This window comes from Lepidochelys kempii, chromosome 7 (genome assembly GCF_965140265.1).
Source record: "Lepidochelys kempii isolate rLepKem1 chromosome 7, rLepKem1.hap2, whole genome shotgun sequence".
In the NCBI taxonomy this organism is placed as follows: Eukaryota; Metazoa; Chordata; order Testudines; family Cheloniidae; genus Lepidochelys; species Lepidochelys kempii.
Window position 1 is genome coordinate 2,023,518 of NC_133262.1, and position 19,804 is coordinate 2,043,321.

At 44.1% G+C, this 19,804-nt stretch overlaps 1 protein-coding gene and 1 long non-coding RNA gene across 5 annotated transcripts in view; one reads left to right on the forward strand and one right to left on the reverse strand.

The window, feature by feature from the left end:
* Positions 1-14,990, reverse strand: part of ACOX2 (acyl-CoA oxidase 2) — a 30,893-nt gene extending 15,903 nt beyond the window's left edge. For 2 of the 4 annotated variants that reach the window (XM_073350895.1, XM_073350896.1), the window contains exons 1-9: positions 14,886-14,990; positions 12,983-13,151; positions 10,130-10,292; positions 6,949-7,100; positions 5,951-6,058; positions 3,826-3,945; positions 3,138-3,253; positions 2,132-2,304; positions 328-490 (exon numbers count right to left, since the gene is read on the reverse strand). In XM_073350895.1, coding sequence (XP_073206996.1) covers positions 328-490; positions 2,132-2,304; positions 3,138-3,253; positions 3,826-3,945; positions 5,951-6,058; positions 6,949-7,100; positions 10,130-10,292; positions 12,983-13,151; positions 14,886-14,903 — 1,182 coding nt within the window. In that variant the 5' untranslated portion in view covers positions 14,904-14,990. Of the gene's footprint in view, positions 1-327; positions 491-2,131; positions 2,305-3,137; positions 3,254-3,825; positions 3,946-5,950; positions 6,059-6,948; positions 7,101-10,129; positions 10,293-12,982; positions 13,152-14,881 lie in introns of all 4 variants that reach the window. The other 2 variants (XM_073350893.1, XM_073350894.1) reach the window with 2 other exon arrangements.
* LOC140914041 (uncharacterized) lies at positions 10,438-18,926 on the forward strand. The gene is made up of 4 exons (XR_012159745.1): positions 10,438-10,736; positions 12,870-13,207; positions 17,986-18,132; positions 18,846-18,926. It is a non-coding gene; the product is annotated as an uncharacterized lncRNA (long non-coding RNA).
* The last annotated feature ends 878 nt before the right edge of the window (positions 18,927-19,804 follow it).

Genomic DNA, 19,804 nt, shown 5'->3' on the forward strand with positions numbered 1-19,804 from the left:
TCCTAGCCCAGAAGTTAATTTTTTGAGAGTGTGGAAAGACTGAAGTAAATCTGAGCCACGTTGATCTGTCGGATCATTAAAACAATGTTTTCTCAAGCTAAAAAAACCTTTCAAATGCTGTCTCTTGCATGCAGATAACTCTGGATGTCCAGATCTGAGTTGTAATCTCTCTGTGGGCCTTGGGCAAATAATTTAAGATCCTAGTGGTTCAGTTTCCCATCTGTCTAGTGGGGTGCTTTGTAAATTATTTGTGAGATCTAGGGATTAAAATGCACAGTGTGTGCAAATAATGGTAATGATTATTTTATTATTTTTGTTGCAAATTACCTCAGGTAGTGAATCAAAATTCCCCTGTTTGATCTCGGTGTATCCTTTGTTGTAGAACTCATTCACGAAGGCATTCATGAAATGAAAGGCATAGGCTGTTGCTAGCAGAGGTAGTAGCTTCTGTTGCTGAGTCTGGTAGTCTAGGATTTTTGCCTCTGGGTCACTGTAGGAAGATGATTTCTGATTATAAAGTATGGAAGGCTGTGGACAGCAATTATTATTAGTTTAGTTTGAAATGCCTTTGTAATCTAAAAAGAAAAGGAGTACTTGTGGCACCTTAGAGACTAACCAATTTATTAGAGCATAAGCTTTTGTGAGCTACAGCTCACTTCCTCAGATGCATATCGTGGAAACTGCAGCAGACTTTATATATACATATTTATATATATTTATATATACATATTTATATATATATAAAGCCTGCTGCAGTTTCCACGATATGCATCTGAGGAAGTGAGCTGTAGCTCACGAAAGCTTATGCTCTAATAAATTGGTTAGTCTCTAAGGTGCCACAAGTACTCCTTTTCTTTTTGCGAATACAGACTAACACGGCTGTTACTCTGAAATTTGTAATCTAAGGAGCCCAAGGTATTTTTGCTTTGCAAGCAGGCTCCTCTGGTCTGAAAGCAGCTCACAAACTGACCAACTCCTGCCAATGTTTCTGTAATAAAGGCACAGAAGGTTAAAGGTGCTTCAGCAAAATTTCTTCTTCAACTGGGGGAAAGAATAATCGAAAATAGAAGTGGAAAAGCCCTAGCAACAGCAACAACTTCATTACACAGAGACACACACTTACAGATTGTCTGGTGTTATTATTAGTATTAATAGTCCAATCCAAATGGTCAAACTTCAAAAGCTCTCTTGAATACAGAATGTGTATTTTTTAATGTGCACTGTTAGATTAAAGATTATAAAAGTATATAATACCTATCCTTTGGGTCAAACCCTACATTTCTTATGAAAATATTTGGACCTTACTGCTTTTTTTAATAGTCTAATTTATTCTTCACTTTTTTCTGTGTTTAGTTTTTGCCCAAAATTGAGCTTGCCCGTGAAACTGAACTAGTCAGCTTCCTATTAGCAAACTGGTGCAGTGTTTGAGTTGCACATTTGAAGGAGACTTTGTTTTCACTGGAATTCTAAAATAAATCAATCAATCATGAAAGTATTTAAAGTTTTGGGTCTAAGTCAATTGTACAATAGCCATCTAACACAGTCATTACACAGGGACTTATAATGCTAATAAAAATTCTACAATGTAGCTATTCACTAGGGACAAAGTGGGTGAGGTAATATCTTTTACTGGACCAACTGTTGGTGAAAAAGAGAAACTTTCGAGCTACACAGAGCTCTTCTTCAGGTTTGGGAGTGACATGGCTACACCAACACTGCATTCACTAGCGAATCAGTTTAATGTCTCATCCACTAATAGAATGGGACTGAAGAAGAATTCTCTACCCCATCAGTGTTTTTTTCAAGATTCTGCTGGATTATGTAATCATGAAGGAAGGCCAATCAGGGAGAAGATAACAAGTGATCTTTCCTGGCTGTTGGAGTATATAAAGCTTGGGTCTTATCTCAGACAGTAATTGTGAATGGGGTCTCCTGGGATTTGGCTGAAAAGTTGTTAGTGTGAATAGCGATGGAAGATGTTAATTTCCTTCCTCAAATAGAAAGGTGAATAAACTGATGACACGGTGATGAGATCACGTGTGAAAGGAGACAGGAATAAAAGCATAAAATAGAGAAGGGGGGCACAGTGTGACACTGCACCTGTCCCCCTTGTTTATCTGCATGCCATTACCTAGGGTTCAACTTGGACTGCCGGCGAACCACAGAATATCTGATGGCGATGGTGCAGGCCCTCAACAGCATGGGTATAACTTCAGTCCAAAGCATCTGAACACGTGTCACAATCATGGTCAAGTAGTTAATCTTATCAGACCCTTGTTTCACATAGGTGCCATCCGGTAGAACCTAGACTTTGAAATACAGAGTAATAAAACAGCACCCATGGAGGGCAATAGTTGTCTTCAGTAAAATAGATGGTTCTGTGGTCATTTTGTATTGAGCAAAATGAACATGGAGCTAAATATTCCAGTATTTAAGGGATAAAGTACCCATTTTAAGATACACATGCTCTTTCTTCTGCTGACACTAATATATTTTGCCTGCATCATAATCTTTATCACAGCAGTTCCCAAACTGTGGGTTGTGACCCCAAGCGGGGTCACTCCATCAGCGGATGAGGTTGCAGCAATCCTGCATGTGTGGAGGATACCATTTTACAAAATGGTGTTCTCCACACGGCACAGCCATACATGTGAGGTCATGCTGCATGGAAGATGCTATTTTGCTCTACAAAATGGCACCTTCCATGCAGCATGACTTCACACACACACCGTGCGTGTGGGAGGTCACACTGTGCAAAGGATGCCCTTTTGTAAAGCAACATGGCATCATCCACGCAGCATGATCTTGCGTGTAGGGTGTGTGCAAGATCAGGCTGCATGGAGGCTGCCATTTTTAAATGGCGCCCTCCATCCTGTCTGGGGCTGCGGGAAGCAACACATCTGAAAATGGGGTCATGCAGGGCGCATGTTTGGCATGTAAGGCACACGCTGCCTTAACCGCTAACTTGTAATTCCTGATGTACAGAGTACATTTAGGATACAGGTAAATTCCACCCTCATCTACAATTCCCAGTGAGTTCAACTGAAGTTGCATGCATATCTGAGGATAACATTTTTCCATAACTCTAGATGTTTTTGGATCTGCTTGAAGTGTTTGTGATTTAATGCATCACGTACCTGAGAGAATCTGCTCAGCATGTTTTCTCTGGGAATATTAATGTTCTGCAGCATGAGATAGCCATTGTCAATGTGTTCAAAATTCATTTTGGGACCGATGTCTCCCACAATGACCCCTAAGGAATGGGAAGATGGATCCTGTTTACTTCCATTGGAACTTTGTTTTTCTTAGTACTTCAATAGGTTTATAGATCTAGCACAAGTTAAAATTCAACTCCCTGACCCTTCCCTTGAAGAAAACTTTTCCCAGGGTGCGAGGGAGGTAACTGAATCTCAAAGGGCTGTCTGCCTACCTTACCTATCTACTGATTTATAGGTGCTGCCTGGGGACCAGCGTTCAAATGTTAATACCAAAAATGGTTACAGCAGCACAGCTAGGAGCCTTGACATTTCACAATTGAAAGTAGATTTAGGCTGAAGCTGCCAAAGGGCATTACCAATGATTCTTCAGTTAAAGGGCTTGGGGGAATTATAGCTATGCTGGGTCAATGTTTGACAATTGTAAACACTGCTTGTGACTCCCCTGAAACTTCAGGAATATCTTTATAAGTACTTGGTGCTACATTGGGACAGTTGTCAGGTGTCCATGTAGAACTATTCAAAATTCCGGCCCAGTGTTTAGAAAATATGTTGAGAGTGAACTAGACAAGGTAACTGAAGCATCACTGTAGGATCTGGAGTAAATTACCTGGCACAGGTGAATGGTCACAAAGGCTGCGGATCTGCAGGATGAAGGCATGCAAACCATAGCACTTTCCTTTAATATACAACTGGGCAAAAACCACAGCGTGGGTTGCTGATCTGCCCACTAGAAGGAGAAAGAATACCAGGTTTCTCTAAGATTAGATACAATAAATGCTTTTATAGTTCAATGCAGCAGACATTGGTTCTGTTTGACGTAACACATGTAGTAGTCGATAGTGAATGGTTCCTCGAGAAAGATGTGATCTAGTGGATTGAGCAGGGACCTTAGGAGCCAGGAAGTCCCTGAGTAGTTCTCCTAGCACTGTTCATTTTCTGGATTATCTTGTGCAAATAACTTAATTCTCCTGCCTCAGTTTCCCTTTGAAATGAGGAGACTCATCTACGTAAATAGTTAATGTTCAGACAGGTCCTAGAATATTTAAGATGCTATTGAAGTGTGAAGTATTTTGTAGTAATTGCCTTGGGTTCTGCAGTTGTATGTGGAATGTGCCATCCTCAAACCAAGGGGAACCTGAGACACTGGCTTGTGAGTATAGGTTCTGATACTCTGCACTTCTGTAGCTTTCCCGACATTAGTGAATTTTTCCTCTCAACATCCTGCACAGGGGGTACTGGGTGTGTTATCCCACTGTTACAGATAAGGAAATCTAGCACAAGAAATGAATGCCCTGATCCCACGGCTCCTGGTTCCATCCTTCTCTGTAATCAGAAAACTATTCCTTCCTTCCTTCCACATGCAGACTGAGGGGACAAAACCCAGTCCTTTCGCTGGTTTCTAATTTCTAAAGGTACTTTGGGAAAGCCTGCCACCTGCTGGTAGCAAACTGATCGCAGGGTTAATTGTGATCTGTGAGTACCTACGCAGGGAGAAGACATCAGCCACTTGTGATATTGGGGACTGTGGCTTTTAGGGCTGAGCTTCTCAGACAGATGCTGGTTGGGGTGTGGTGAAGCTCTTGTTAAACACAGTCAAGGGGAACTGGACACAGAATAAAGCAGAGCTCTCGCAAGCACCTTAAGCACTGAGTGATCACTGCACACCACAGGAGGGAGCCCTTTGCTACAGCAGGCAAAGAGTCTGTATTTCCACAGGTTTCAGAGTAACAGCCGTGTTAGTCTGTAGTCGCAAAAAGAAAAGGAGGACTTGTGGCACCTTAGAGACGAACCAATTTATTTGAGCATGAGCTTTCGTGAGCTACAGCTCACTTCATCGGATGAAGTGAGCTGTAGCTCACGAAAGCTTATGCTCAAATTGGTTCGTCTCTAAGGTGCCACAAGTCCTCCTTTTCTTTTTGTATTTCCACACTGCATTTGGAGGTGTGCTTGCAGCATGTGTAGATGTACACGAGCTAGCTTCACTCGAGCTAGCAAGAGTATCAACAGCAGTGAAACCATGGTACCGCGGAGTAGCCAACCGAGTGAGTACCCAGGGTTCCAGGCAGGACTGAACTGCCCATGCTGTAGCCCATGTTACTGCAGCTTCACTGCTCTGCTACCCAAGTGTGCGAGGTTAAAGCTATCTGAGGTGTGTCTATACATGCTGCAATCACATCTCCAGTTGCCGTGTCGACTTACCCGAAGGCTTAACAAGATCCACTTGCTGGAAATTGAAGCTAGAAATTTTTAATTGGAGTTAGGGTGAAATGTTTAACAGTGGGGGGATAATTAACCTCTGGAACAACTTACCAAAAGGGGTGATACATTCACTATCACTTGAGTCTTTAAACAGAGACTGGAAGTAACTCCAAGATCTGTTTTAGTTCAACCACAAGTCACTGGGCACACAGTGTCACTTGGAGTAGAGAAGAAGGATTCCCTGCATAGCAGGAGTCACTGGGTGGATCTCTCTGGCCTGTGCTGTGCTGGAGGTCAGTCTAGATGATCATAATGGTCCTTTTTGACTTTTAAATACATGAATAAATATTTACAACAAGTGGCTCACCCAGTCACAAAGCTCAGCTTTAAAATGTAATCCTAATATGTTTTAGGGAGTAAGCAAAGGCAGCTCTGACACCCACATGCCAAGTTAAGTCGGGGAGCGGGAGGGGAGAGTGACTGAATGGTGCAGACTAGGAACACTAGAGTGTAATTCTGAGTTTGGTACTTACAGTCTCCAGGCCACCACTTCATTGCAGAGATCTTTGGTGTATTCAGTGTAAATTCCTGAGTGGAAATGTCAAAAACCGCTGTTGTCTCCAAACCCCGAAGAAATGTCCCTGCACAAAGATAAATGGACATAATCCCTCAGTATGTCAGAAGGGTCATCTGAGAGACAGACACCACATCCTTGAGGCCTCACTGAAGAAAAGTGACACAGGACCTCTGGTAGATCGTTAGCTCTCCCTTCCTACCAGGCCCCTTCCTCTCAGAGAAGGATCTGCCAGAGACTGTGCATTCAGTGCAGGCCCTTGCAGCTGTCTCCATAGGATATTTAAGGCTGGGCCTAATCTGTTGGCTTCTGGAGTCTTTTTACACTACCGTTTTTTCCCCTGAGTTAACTTGCAGTCGTTACACCTTTTTGGAAGCTAGTATGGACACTCCCCAAATGTTGTGGTTTACTCTCTGGCTTGGAACCCAGCCTGGTGAGTGCTACCCTAAAACCCATCTCCCAAGCACATCTACCTTTGATGTAACCTGGCAAATCCCTCTCCCAGGAATAGAAAACGTATAACCAAATATATCCCCCCAACCAACTCCTGGGATGAGGGTGACCCTCTTGGATGCCTGTTTTCTGGCATCCAACTGCAAGTCTTCCCCTTCCACCACTTGAACTTTTCAGAATCAAAAAGCAAAGCTCAGCTTCCAGCAGACTTTCTCTGACACTCATTTTTTTCCTGCCAGCTCTATAAAGCGAGAAAGGCTTTTCCTCTTCCTTTGGGACTCTCGTGCAATCCGCAGCTGAACATCTCCACAGCCTCTAAACTCAAGTCTCTGAAATTTGTTGGGTGGGAGCAGTTGATTGCCCCAAAGGGCGTCTCATGTTGTAAACAATCTTTGGCCATATCCTAAGATGAAGTCCATAAGGCTGAGCCAATTTACACCAATTGAGCATCCGGGCCAGTGTTTTTCTTCCTAAGGAAAAGCTACATTTTCTCTGTAGACTTACCATGTCCCAATTCAGTTTGAGCATAGGTTCCTATAATGTGGTATTTGTCAGCAGGTGGGATCCACTTGGCAATCTGTTCATCTGTTCCCAGGGCCAAGATACTGTTCTTAAAGACTCTGTGGACGTTAAATGCTAGGTCTCCTCCAAGTGCCCTGGAAGGAACGTACGGACAGTATTCTGCATGAGTGCTAGTTCCAAGAATATGGTTAATGCAACCGTCCCAATGCATAAGGCATTTTTAAAAAAACTTCAGCACCTACCAGTTCTGAGTTCCCATTGTTACTGACCTTTTGAATGAATTTTGTAACAGAATGCATCTACACAGGAAGTGCGAGAAAAATAATCCTTCAAAGCTGGTTCTGTTTTGTCTTTAATAGCATACCTTGCTTGAGAGTTATTTGTTTGATGATTACACCTCCCTTGTCTTTTAATTGGCAATGTGGAAAGGTGTTCTCTCTTTTCGGATCAGCTTAGTAGTATTGAACTGAGATTCTAAAAAACACCATCCAACCCCTAAACTTTCTTTGATTTTTATTAACCCTTTCTTCTCTTTTCCCCCTTTCATCTTTCCTCTTCCTTCTATTTAAATCACAACCAAAAATACTGAATATCACTGATTTCAGCTGGAATGGACTGAGCTGCATCTGCTGTCACTTAGGACTTAGACAACTTTGAACTTACCTAACTTTTTTTTAAAAAGTCTAGTCAGTTCCTCTGACAACATGCCAGCCATCTCAACTGCATGGTGCCGTCCCAGAATGGTGCATTCTAAGATTCTGCAGCCCATAGGAATTTAGATAATCTCATTTCAGTAGCACATGGTGAAAATTTCTCTTTTGTAAAATATTTAATTATTTGTATAAAATAGAAACAGTGAGAAGAAGTAGAAGGAGTCTGAAGTGCCTTCCTTCTGGAGTTTCTCCTTCTGCACAGAAGGTAGCTCACGTTTTGTCACATGTGGAAATCTTTGCTCAGCGGAGCTGATTAATCTATCTCCTTAGATCATTCGCAACCCCTTGTTTTACTGCAATGCCACCACAGGCACCTCTGTTAGAAACTGATGGACACCTGTTCTCTTTAATAAATGATCATCCCCTTCCTGTTATACAGGACCTTGGAGAGCTTCAAGATCATCTAGGGTGGGGCAGAAGAAATGTGTGTAAGGGAATGGTTGAAGGAAGATTGCACTGCACAGTAGTGATACACGCTTTAGCTAGCTAGCTAGGAATATACATTATTAAAAATGAATTTTCAAAACAGGTTGTAGAGATACTTGCCACTGTTTCACTATCTCTGTCATAAACATACAGCTAAGGGTAGCATAAAATCCCTCCTTTACCTGTACGGGGTTAAGAAGCTCAAATAACCTGGTTGGCACCTGACCAAAAGGACCAATAAGGGAAGAAGATCCTTTCAAATCTGTGGGGGGAGGTTTTTGTTTGTGCCCTCTTTGTTGTTCTCTCTCGGACAGAGAGGGACCAGGGCAGGAAAAAAACATCTCCTAAAACCCTACCTGAAATAAGCATCTAAGATTACAAAAATTGTCAGTAATAGCAAGGAAATGCGTTAGATTATCTTTTGTTTTAGCTTGTGAATTTTTCCTACGCTAAGAGGGAGGTTTATTCCTGCTTTTTGTAAATTTGAAGTTGAGCCTAGAGGGGAATCCTCTGTGTTTTAAATCTTATTACCCTGTAAAATTACCTTCCATCCTGATTTTATAGAAGTGCTTCTTTTACTTTTTTCTTTATAATAAAGTTCTTCTTTTAAGAACCTGATTGGTTTTTAGTGTCATAAAAACTCAAGGGTCTGGTCTGTGCTTACTTGGTTAACCTGTTGGTTGGTATATTATTCTCAAGCCTCTCCAGGAAAGGGGGTGTAGAGGTTTGGGGGGATATTTTGGGGAAACAGGAACTCCAAGTGGTCCTTTTCCTGAATCTTTGTCTAACTCACTTGGTGGTGGCAGCAATACTGTCCAAGGACAAGGAAGGATTTGTGCCTTGGGGAAGTTTTTAACCTAAGATGGTAGAAATAAGCTTATGGGGTCTTTCATGCACATCTGTACCCCAGAGTTCAGAGTGGGGAGGGAACCCTGACAATCTCCAGCACTGTGAGGCCCTTTGAAGAACTTGCCATGTGATTATATATGAGATGCAGGCTAGGGACTCGGTCCTCCTGCAAGGTACTCAGCCCTGTTTCAACAAAGCACTTATGTACACGCTTAACTGGAAGCACATGACTAGTCCCATTAATGTAAATGGGGAAAGGGGCCTGATGAAAGCAGATGTGGTGGGTTATCATCAGGGTGCTGATTAGTTATTTTCTTATTTTCTGGTTGGGGAAAGCCGCTGGTTATTTTGTCATTGCATTTAAAAATTCTATCAAAGGAGCCCAGAGCCCAGGGTAGCAGCTTTCCTCCTTTATGCATATAGCTAAATAAATACACGAACCAAACATTTTTTTATTAAAAAAATGGAACTTATCCAACAACTTTGTAAATTCCCTGCCTTTTTCATGAATTCAAAAGCTGAGCTGCAGTGACTGTTTGCAAACCACGTTGTCAGATTGTCGTACTAGTGGCCTTTCACTGGAGTAGCGTTTTATCCTACGGAAGAGACTTAAAAAGTCAGTTGGGACGGCATTCTCTGGTTTCAACTGTGGGGATGAGAACCTTTCATGGGGAATCGGAGTTATCAGTCCAGGCCTCATGCCACCACCTCGCGCGTAAATGCTGACCTTCCACTCGCACATTTCAACTCGGAATTTTTAATATGTTTCTGGTTGTTCTTGTGGATTGTTTAAAAGGATCATGTGAGTTGGGAGCCTGGCCTGAGTTCTTCCAGGCCACATCTGTCTTCACAAGCAGCACCCGTGGGAAGGGAGTGTGAAAGGACAGTGCGAGGAAGCTGGATCTGCTGCCATTTCCAGTATGCTGAGTCACCTTTATTACTCTGCAGGAGCAGCTGTATACTACTTCTTGAGTGGTTCCCTTGGAGTTTTATACCAATGTTTTTCTTTCCTCTGAGGCAGAGTGCTAAAGTAAAAATCTGTAGCATGCTTGTGGGGGAACCCCTGTTAATCTGTCCATTAACAGTTGCAGCCTCCAGCCTCTTAACTGGGGTGTGTGTGATTTAAGCAGATTTTTTTTTTAAAAGAAAAATAATAACAATATTAAAGCCATTACCTGTAGCAGTACTTAATTTCAGGCCTGTTTTCAGTCCATCCCATTTGATGCATCTTCTCTTTGAGGTGGACAGACTTTCTGACTGCTGCTTCATACCTCTCATTCTGACTCTGAAAGTATTGGTTTTCTCTGCTAAAGCCGGGGTCACTGTGGATAACTGCCTCTGTAAAACAGAACAGGAGAGCTCACTCCGCGGTAATACAGCTTGGGGTCCTCTGCCCCAATATGATTAGTCTCTCAGCAAACCCTGAGCTGTGTTTGAAAGCAAGCTGCAGCCATGGAAAGCTTTACCACGGTGTTGGCTGCCCACAGGGAAAGCCTCACCTGGCAGAGCTCTCTGCAGACAACCCTGGTCCCAGCATCTATTTCAGGTGACGCAGAGCTATGTGATCTACACAGGCAAGGATTCGACCTGATCAAACTCACAGAATCCCCCTCTTCCCTTCACAGCTTAATTTTAGTGATCTGTTTTCCAGCCCTCCTTCGCATGACAAGGCCAGAAACCTCCTCCAGACCACACATGCTCCCGCTCTGGCCCCCTCCTTGGCATTGGCACGGCTGTAGGCTTTGTTTGCAGCCAGGCTACCTCCAGAGTCCTGTCTGCATGGTGAGTACAAGCGGTATGGTAACCTGGTCATGACATGCTCGTTTGACACGGCTACCACACCACATTGTATTGTGTCCACACAGCCGGTGTTTCGTAACACAACCCTGTATCCAACTGTGTTTGCCTGCCCACCCATACCATGCTGCGTCACTGTCTTTGTGTCAGTGCATCCTGGGACTACCCTGGCCACTGTCCCATACTGCCTCAGCTGGGGGACAGTGCCCAGGGGACATGTGCATCATGTGGAGCAATGCACTCTGGGATCCCAGCTCTCTATGCAGCAGGGTAGGAAGGACCAGTCAAATCAGTTGCCTACTTGTAGTTAGGGAGTGTGACAGTCAGGGTCCAGACACCCCTAGGGGAGAACAGGGGTGTCAAGGTTCCTTCCCCACTCTGAACTCTAGGGTACAGATGTGGGGACCCGCATGAAAGACCCCCTAAGCTTATTCGTACCAGCTTAGGTTAAAAACTTCCCCAAGGTACAAACTTTGCCTTGTCCTTGAACCGTATGCTGCCACAACCAAGCGTTTTAAATAAAGACCAGGGAAAGAGACCACTTGGAGACGTCTTCCCCAAAAATATCCCCCCAAGCCCTACACCCCCTTTCCTGGGGAAGGCTTGATAAGAATCCTCACCAATTTGTACAAGTGAACACAGACCCAAACCCTTGGATCTTAAAAATGATGAAAAATCAATCAGGTTCTTAAAAGAAGAATTTTAATTAAAGAAAAGGTAAAAGAATCACCTCTGTAAAATCAGGATGGTAAATACCTTACAAGGGAATCAGATGCAAAACACAGAGAATCCCTCTAGGCAAAATCTTAAGTTACAAAAAGACACAAAAACAGGAATATACATTCCATCCAGCACAACTTATTTTACCAGCCATTAAACAAAAGGAAATCTAACTCATTTCTAGCTAGATTACTTACTAACTTAACAGGAGTCGTGAGGCTGCATTCCTGATCTGTTCCTGGCAGAATCATCACACAGACAGACAAACCCTTTGTTCCCCCCACCCCAGATTTGAAAGTATCTTGTCCTCTCATTGGTCATTTTGGGTCAGGTGTCAGCTAGGTTACCTTAGCTTCTTAACCCTTTACAGGTGAAAGGGTTTTGCCTCTGGCCAGGAGGGATTTTATAGCATTGTATGCAGAAAGGTGGTTACCCTTCCCTTTAGATTTATGTCAAGAGGTCTGAACCCCAAAGAATAAGCAATTGAATCAACTGGTTGCATACAACGTTGTGTATCACAATATGTTGAATACAGTCCTTTATGAAAGCTTGTAATGTTCTGAACTTGATGGTCATTGTGAAATATGTATACAGACCGGGGTTTTGAATCTATGACCTTTAGTACAATTTCAAATGCACCTCCCAGCCTAAAAAACTGCAGAGCGGAGCCAGCTAGAGACTTGATCCAGTCGGAACAGCTACAGAAGCAGATAAAGCAGGGCCCTTTGGCCCTTCAGAGAACTATCGGCCATTTTGACTGGACTGTCTTTACTCTGTGCTGACTGGCTGTTTGCTCCAACCTGCTCCCTCAGGGTCGCTGCATCTCAGCTTTCCCTCCCCAGCTGCCCCTTCTACCCTGCCCTCTCTTCCCCTTCTCTTCTCTTCCCATTTAGTTTATCCCTAACCAACCGTACCACTCTTTCTCCCAAAAATCATGGAACAACCCTGCTCCCTGGCTGCTGGGGAGGGGGCGAGGGGATCCCTGGAGCTCTGAGCCCCCACGGGTGGTGGGGGCTCCAGAGCTGCCAGCCACCCCACAGCTGCCCAGCCCCTTCCCTTTTTGTCCCTTTTACATTTTTAGTAAAAGTCAGGGACAGGTCACAGCTTCTGTGAATTTTTCTTTGTTGCTTGTGACCTGTCCCTGACTTTTACTAAAAATACTTATGACAAAATCTTAGCCTCAGTTATATGTTTTGCCTAATTTATTGCACCCTACGAAGTCACCCAGGGATTTGGAGGAGGAAAAGTGGGGTGAAAAGTTTGGTGTAAATTTGTGTAGCTTCAGTGGTGTTAGACTGACTTACACCAGCTGAGAACCCTGGCCTCACACCTCTCTCTTTCTTAAAGCCCCTTATGACATTTTCTTTGCTTTAATTTTTTATTGCTTTATCTGAGGAGATGGTTCCTCACTGGGTATAAGAGTCACCACTGCAGAGAAGAAACAGACATAACAGGGACATGGAAATGTCTCTCTCATCCAGAAAGCATCAAGTCTTTTAAAGGCCACTCACCTACTGCCCTCCGTGTCCTGGTGTTGTCAGCACCTCCATCCAATATGGTAGTGAGCCTCTCCACACTGAAGGAGGCAGTCTGCCTTTCAGCTTGAAGGTCGGGATTCACATCTCTGCTACCAGAGCTCCTGAAATAGCCACTCCTGTTCCACTGGGCCATCTGAGATTGCTGGAATCCCAGAGAACAGATGGTATGAATTAGTCTGTCAGCCCTCGAAAACCCAGGTGAGCATCCCCTATGGCAGCATTTTCATTACCTACTTGCAAGTCTAGAGCTGGTCTTACAACGAGGATGAATTATGCTTAGTTCAGTTCAGAGGACTGATGCTATTTTGCTGGATTTTTCTGATAATGTGGTGTTTTGTGCAACCAAAAGAACTGTAAAGGCACCAGCTGATTGGCTTCCACTAAGCAGATACTAACTCAGCCTGGCAAAATCCTATGTATGCAGGGTAGGCACTTTCTTTTCCCCCAGTGAATTGGCAAATAGAATACTGTATGTTTTCTGTTACGGGCATCCATTATCAACACAAAAGGTGCAGGAGTAGATATTGTCCCCAGGCAGGTAAATTTTCATGAGAATTTAATAGAATATGCGGATCTGCGTGACTGTTTAAACCCCACCATATGGCAGCATAGAATGATGATGTTTAGGACACTTGATGGCACATGGTCATCCTGGATTAGAACTCAAAATGTAAGAGTTTAAGGAAAGAGATTCCTGTTACGTTTTACTTTAAAAATTCCTATCAAAACTACTCTTCCTTCCCCATCCCCCATTCTAAAGGTCTCTGGTAGTGTTTGATTGCAACATTGCGGGGAATGCATAGGCAGGTGTGAACACAAGCAACTGACCTGACTTCACCTGCTCCCAGAGATCCAGTTCCAGGACTGCAGCTATAGGGCATACACTGGATAGCAATTTGAAAAGCTCCCTTTACACGACCACAACATATCTGGAGCAGACTCACAATTCCTCCGTTACATGTTGAACGGAAAAAAGGGCCATAAACAGTCTCTTACCCTTAAAACAGAAGTTCTTCCCTTAAAACTATCCCACTCCTCTTTCTGGAGAAAGTCAGGGGGAGAAAAGGTCACTAGGTTCTGGTTTTTACCTGGTTAACGTCCCCTATCCAACATGTTGCTTATTAACCCTGATAGGTAATGACTGACCAAGAAGTAGGCTTCCTGACTACTTAACACAATTAAGCACAGTTGTAGCTGGGACACTTTTGTTTTGTTTTTTAATTAGATGCATGTGTTGATAGTACTTTAATTTAGGATTGAGATTCAGCTGTTTAGAAGAGTTGCTGAAAAATAAGGATTTAATGACTGCAGAATCATTTAATTCAAGGGAAAGGAAAATTGAATATGCTCTTTCAATTAATTGCAGTTATGCTCTCAGACACTCTCTGATACTTTCTAGTTCAACCACATGTCACTGATGCAGGAATCACTCGGTGAAATTCTGTATCCTGTGCATCCTAATGGTCCCGTCTGGCTTTAAAATCTGCCTACATGTAACCGTAACTCTATCCAAACGTACAATTCTATTGCTGAGTAAAAGGATCCCCAGTTCAGCCGGAGTTGATGAGAGGCTGTCTGGCTTCATAAACCTATCTGTCATTCCGAGACATTGCAATTTTCGAAGCCCTGAGCAAGATGGATCTTAACTCCTGGCATGATCTTAAGGCATTGAATTCAGGGTCCGCCTGTTATTGTCTAGGCATAGAAACGTCGCTCAAACCAGAGCTTCCCAATCAAACAAATGTAATCGACTGCCCTTGCTGTACAGTGAAAAGCAAACGTGGCAGCTTAGAGGTAACCAGTAACCATCCGCTTCATGCTCCTACTTTGGTTTAGCTGCCCTTCATTCACCATGCAAACACGCACACTCACCTACCTTCCCCTTGGCAGCCATTAGAGGGAAAGTTGCATCTCCAGTCCAGTCCCAACTTCCTCAGCAGCTGACTGCACACTCCCTTCCCCAGGACGCTCCGTGTCAGGCTTTGTCATTAACTCCTTGTTGTGCGGACGCTGGCTGCTGTGCACCGCCAGTGACCTCTAGTGGGTGGCACCTCACATCTGCTCCACATCTGCAGTGAACAGAAGGGCTGACCCCAAGCACTCACAACACAGGCATCTCCCCGCAAAACTCCAGGCGGTTGATTTTTAAAAATGGTTTTGTTTTTGGTTGGCCCGCTGACTATTCACCCCTTTGGGGACACCCCAGCCCTGCAACGTGTGTGGGTGTGAGATCATTTTGGGGTGGAAATTCAATGTAAATGCGCACACACAAACACAGGCCTGCTCCTTAGCTGCGTGGCGGGGGCTCCTGTCCCTTCCCCTAGCCTGGGGGTGGCAGAGCTGTCTCTCTGTCCCCTTCCATGCCCCCCAGCCCCGTCACTCTCTCCTTCCTCCAGCCTCGAGCTCCTGCCCCATCACCCCCTTCTAGCTCCCTCTGTCTCAGACCCTCACCTGCTCCCTGGCCCTCCCACTCATATTCCCTTTTCCCTCTGGCTTCTGCCACATCACCATCTCCCTCCCGCTCCCTCTCTGCCCCCCCAGTATTTCTCCCTGTCCTGCTCAATTCTTCCACCTTCTACCGTTCACAGATTGTAAGGCCAGGGGGGACCATTACGATCGTGCAGCAGAACACAGGATTGCACCCCAGGGTGCTTCCCCCAGGTACTCTCTATCCCTGCCCCTTCCCAACCACATTTTCCCTTTATATCACCTCACAGGGCCGCCCCGCCTCCCGGCAGCATAGGGGCTAGCCATGTTTGCTGAGGGCCGGCAGATACACGCTCTCTCAACCCACCTACTTTGTCTGGCATATGTTGCCCTCGGGGTCTCTCTGACACACTGGCATATGACAGCTCTGGGGGCCCGAGCATGCTGCAGGCTGTGGCAGCGTGCAGCCGGTGAGGGAAAGGGAACTGTCTCTGAAGCAGTGTCGCACTCCCTACTGTGCTAGGCGGCTGAGTCTTCTCCCATGCAGGCTCTGTGTCGCAGCCACCTCCATCATGGGCTTCTGGGTGTGGTGACAATGTGGGGCAGGTGCTAGAAAATTAGCGGCATCATTAGTGAGAGCAGGAAGGCCAGACACTGTTTCAATGCCCCTGCCCCCAGTTACGTGTGCAGCAAAGGCAAAGTCTGGATTGAAGGTGGGCAACAGAGCTTCGTTGAAGGGCCTCTTGCCAGTGAGAAGTTGTCCCCACTTCAGATCTCCATTGCCCCGCCCAGAAGTGGGCAGACAGGAAAGGAGGCGACAGGAAATATTGAGGGGTCACTATTTGTTTCACAAAAGCAAAAGCGTAAAGTTTTGGTTTGAACTGCATGGCAGACACGGAGATTCAGCGGTGAACCATTGCTAATGCAACAGGAGACTGTCTGAGAGCAAAGATCTGTGTGTGACTGAAGGACCCTGGAAGGCAGATTTACTCTGACAATAGAACACTTAATATTTGCTTTATCCCTCGCTGTCAATAATTCACTTTAGAGTAAGGCAAATAGGCAGAAGCAAAATAGGTTTTGATACTTTTATAGTATGCACTTGTGAAAATCCTCTTAGGCATGAAGAGTGCATTTGGGAAGACACTCAAAGGAGATTTTTGTTCAGTCCCCCTCAGACAGTTCCTAAAGGCAATGCTTCTTCGGATACCTCTTTAAAAATGGGTGTGGGCCAGGAGCTGTGTGGGTGCTTTTGCTAATTTCATTTAAAATGTTTCAGTCTTTTCAGTGAAAATGAAAACTTGCCATTTTCATGATAAAAATGTAAAAAGTTTCTCTGCAGAATTGGTGACATTTTGTCTGGGTCCTTCCTTTTCTTTCTATATGCCTTGGTATCTGAGGGAGTCTGAAAACTTGACTATTGGTTTCCTGAAAGCAATGGTGCCCTTGACATAGTTTGCTAAATTCATGGGAAAATCTGTTTCTTCATTTGAAAACTGAGAGTTACAAACAGCCCCAGGAATCTGTTACATGGACGCCTACGGGCTGAAGATAACAATGAAGTTTAGTTCTCTGCATCTTGTTCTGATTGTAACAATTACAAGAGAGATTGTAGATGTGTATGTTGGTGTCAAAAAAAGACTGAAACTGAGCATAGCTACAGAAATTACTGCCCCCCCCCCAAAAAAGACTTGACTCCTAAAGATCAGGTTCATGTATAGATCTTATTCTATTTTTTGTTTGTTTTCTTGTTGTTTTATTTTTGCCCAAATATGGTGGAATTTAAACCAAGTCAGCATTCAAATTCAAAATGGCCTCATTCCTAATAATATCCAAGACCACAGGTATAGTTTTTATTTGTGATTATTATTACAATTGCAAAGGTTAAGGGTTTCTGATTCTGTTTACACAACAGTTTTGAGATGCTGTAAGTGTGGCAAGTTTTTGAAATAACTGTATTTTTAAAATTTGCTTATAACTTAAATATATTCAAGACTTAAAGTGAATCAAAAATTGCTACCATTACAAATGACTGCTATTTAGACATTCTATATGGAGTTTTGTGAAATGTGAAACACTGATGACTTGACTGTTTGGTTAAGTAATCAGAGAGCAGTTTTCAGGAGAGATAAACCATGCAGAATCCCTGCTCTTCCCCTCAGCTCCCATACACAACCAGAAGATTTTGGTGTCACTCAAAAGTAATTTGAAATATACATGACAGTGCATAGGTAAAGTTTTTAAAAGATGCTTATCATCCCTTTTAGTGTAAAGAAGGGGTTAGTTTTGACAGCTCTGCTATGCATTTACATACTGAAGAAACATTAGTACAGTAATTTGCCAAGCTGTACCCTAACATGATTAGAGCAAGAGTGGTTAATCCGCTGTGTTTAAGACCCAGTAGCCTGTGACTCTGCAGAAGTTCAAATCCCTCATCCAGCAATTTACCGCCATTAATAATTTTTCATTAAAAATCTAGGATTTTGTTTAAAACTTTTAAAAATATTTGTTACTGGATCCTAAAACTGGGTTTTATGCATGTTATTTAGCAGAGGCATCATACGCTATCTACCAAGATACCCAACAACAGCAAAAAGAAGAAAGCTCTCGCAAACCAGCTTCAAAAGAGCAAAGAGAACTGCGCCTTTAGAAAAATTCCCCAAGAACAGCTGTTTTGGGGGGTAGCCAGGCCATGGGTAAGTGACAGCCACACTACAAATGGTCTATAAGTGGAGGCTGAAAATGGCAACAATTTTTGTGGCAGCATTGTAATGTTTAAAGTCAAAAAGGTTTTTAGCATAATTTCCACCGAAGGCATCATTATTTGCAAATCCAGTAACGAGCTGCTTGGGTGACTGCCCCAGAAAGAGATTTTCCTGGTTACTGATGTGACTGCTGGCTGGAATATTAAATACTGTCATCCCCAGTCAGTCCCCAGGGCGCTTTGCGTTGGCTGTCATTCGAGCCTCTGCATGTCCCCAAAGGACCCCTGGAGCCGCTTTCAGACGATCCAGAAAGAGAGTCGCGGCACTAAATATGCACTTTATAATTCTGACCGGCATTCCCACTCATGAGGCAAAAAGTGTCTTCGCTATGTGTGAGTTTAATTTTCACATCCACACCGTTCAGCAGCATTTTTTCTTGAAAAATGAAATTGTGGAGTAAACCCCCTGCTACCCACACCAGCCAGGTGGTGTTCTCGTGAGTTCCCTCTGTGTCTTCCTGAAACCCTCTGGGGGACACCTGCGTAGAGAAGATTTCATTGTGGTAGTTTAAAATCAATTCTATAAAGGCTTGGTAAGGGTAAGCATTGTTGTCTGGCTGACAGCCAGCTGGTAAAAAGGGTGGCCATGGGGCGATCCTGGCACTGTCATCAATGTCTGAACCGTCTTCTTTTGCTGTCTTGCAGCGTGTGCACTGCAAAGTGTTGCTGAGGTCTAAGTGATGGTCCCTGTGTCCTGAAACAAAACGTTCTCGAGGGGCATTCACCGTTAAAGCAGCCGAGGTCGCACCTCACCAGAAAAGTGATTCTCAATACTGGTTAGATTAGGGGCTATTTGAAATAAATCCAGCTGGGATTCAGCACATTCTTCAGGACCGCCATGAATTAAAGCTGTGTTGTGTTTTCAACAGGGGTTCTCAAGCTTTTACTTTCTGGGGCCCCTCCAACATGCTATAAAAACTCCACAGGCCCACCTGTACCACCATAACTGCTTTTCTCCATCTAAAAGCCAGGGCCAGCGTTAGGGGGTAGCAAGCAGGGCAATTTTCTGGGGCCTGCACAGGCTTCAGCTTCAGCCCCAGGTGGTGGGTTTCAGTGCCCCAGGCTTCATCCCCATGCAGTGGGCCTTCGGCTTTCTGCCCTGGGCTCCAGTGAGACGACTTCTGGCCTGCTTGGCAGCCCTCCGGAAACCTGCTCGTGGCCCCCCCAGGGAGTCTATATCCCCTTTATCATGATCTATGGTCTTCTTCTTCGGACGGCTTTCACATTTGTCTGCGATGGCTTTAGGCAGCTTTCCTTTTAAAGGGCATGGGAGGGCCTGTAAATGGACGCACAACGCTGCTCTTTTTCTCTTAATCATTACTAGACCAGAGCCTCCCTGTTGCATGTACGTGCCTTCCTTGTGTGTAATGGCACTAGGTATGTGGGTCACTTCATTTTTGGTTATATGTTTTGCATCCATTTTCATGTGAGTCTTAATAATTTCTAGTCCCTGTCTCAGAATCAGCCCAGCTTTTCTAAAAAGACTGTGGAATATCCAGTCTAACTCAGCCCCCTACATAACAGGTAATCCCTGATTATCCTAATAGGGCATAACCAGCCTGGGCCTTTTAGTAGTTCTTAAACAAAGAGGGGTCCCCATCATT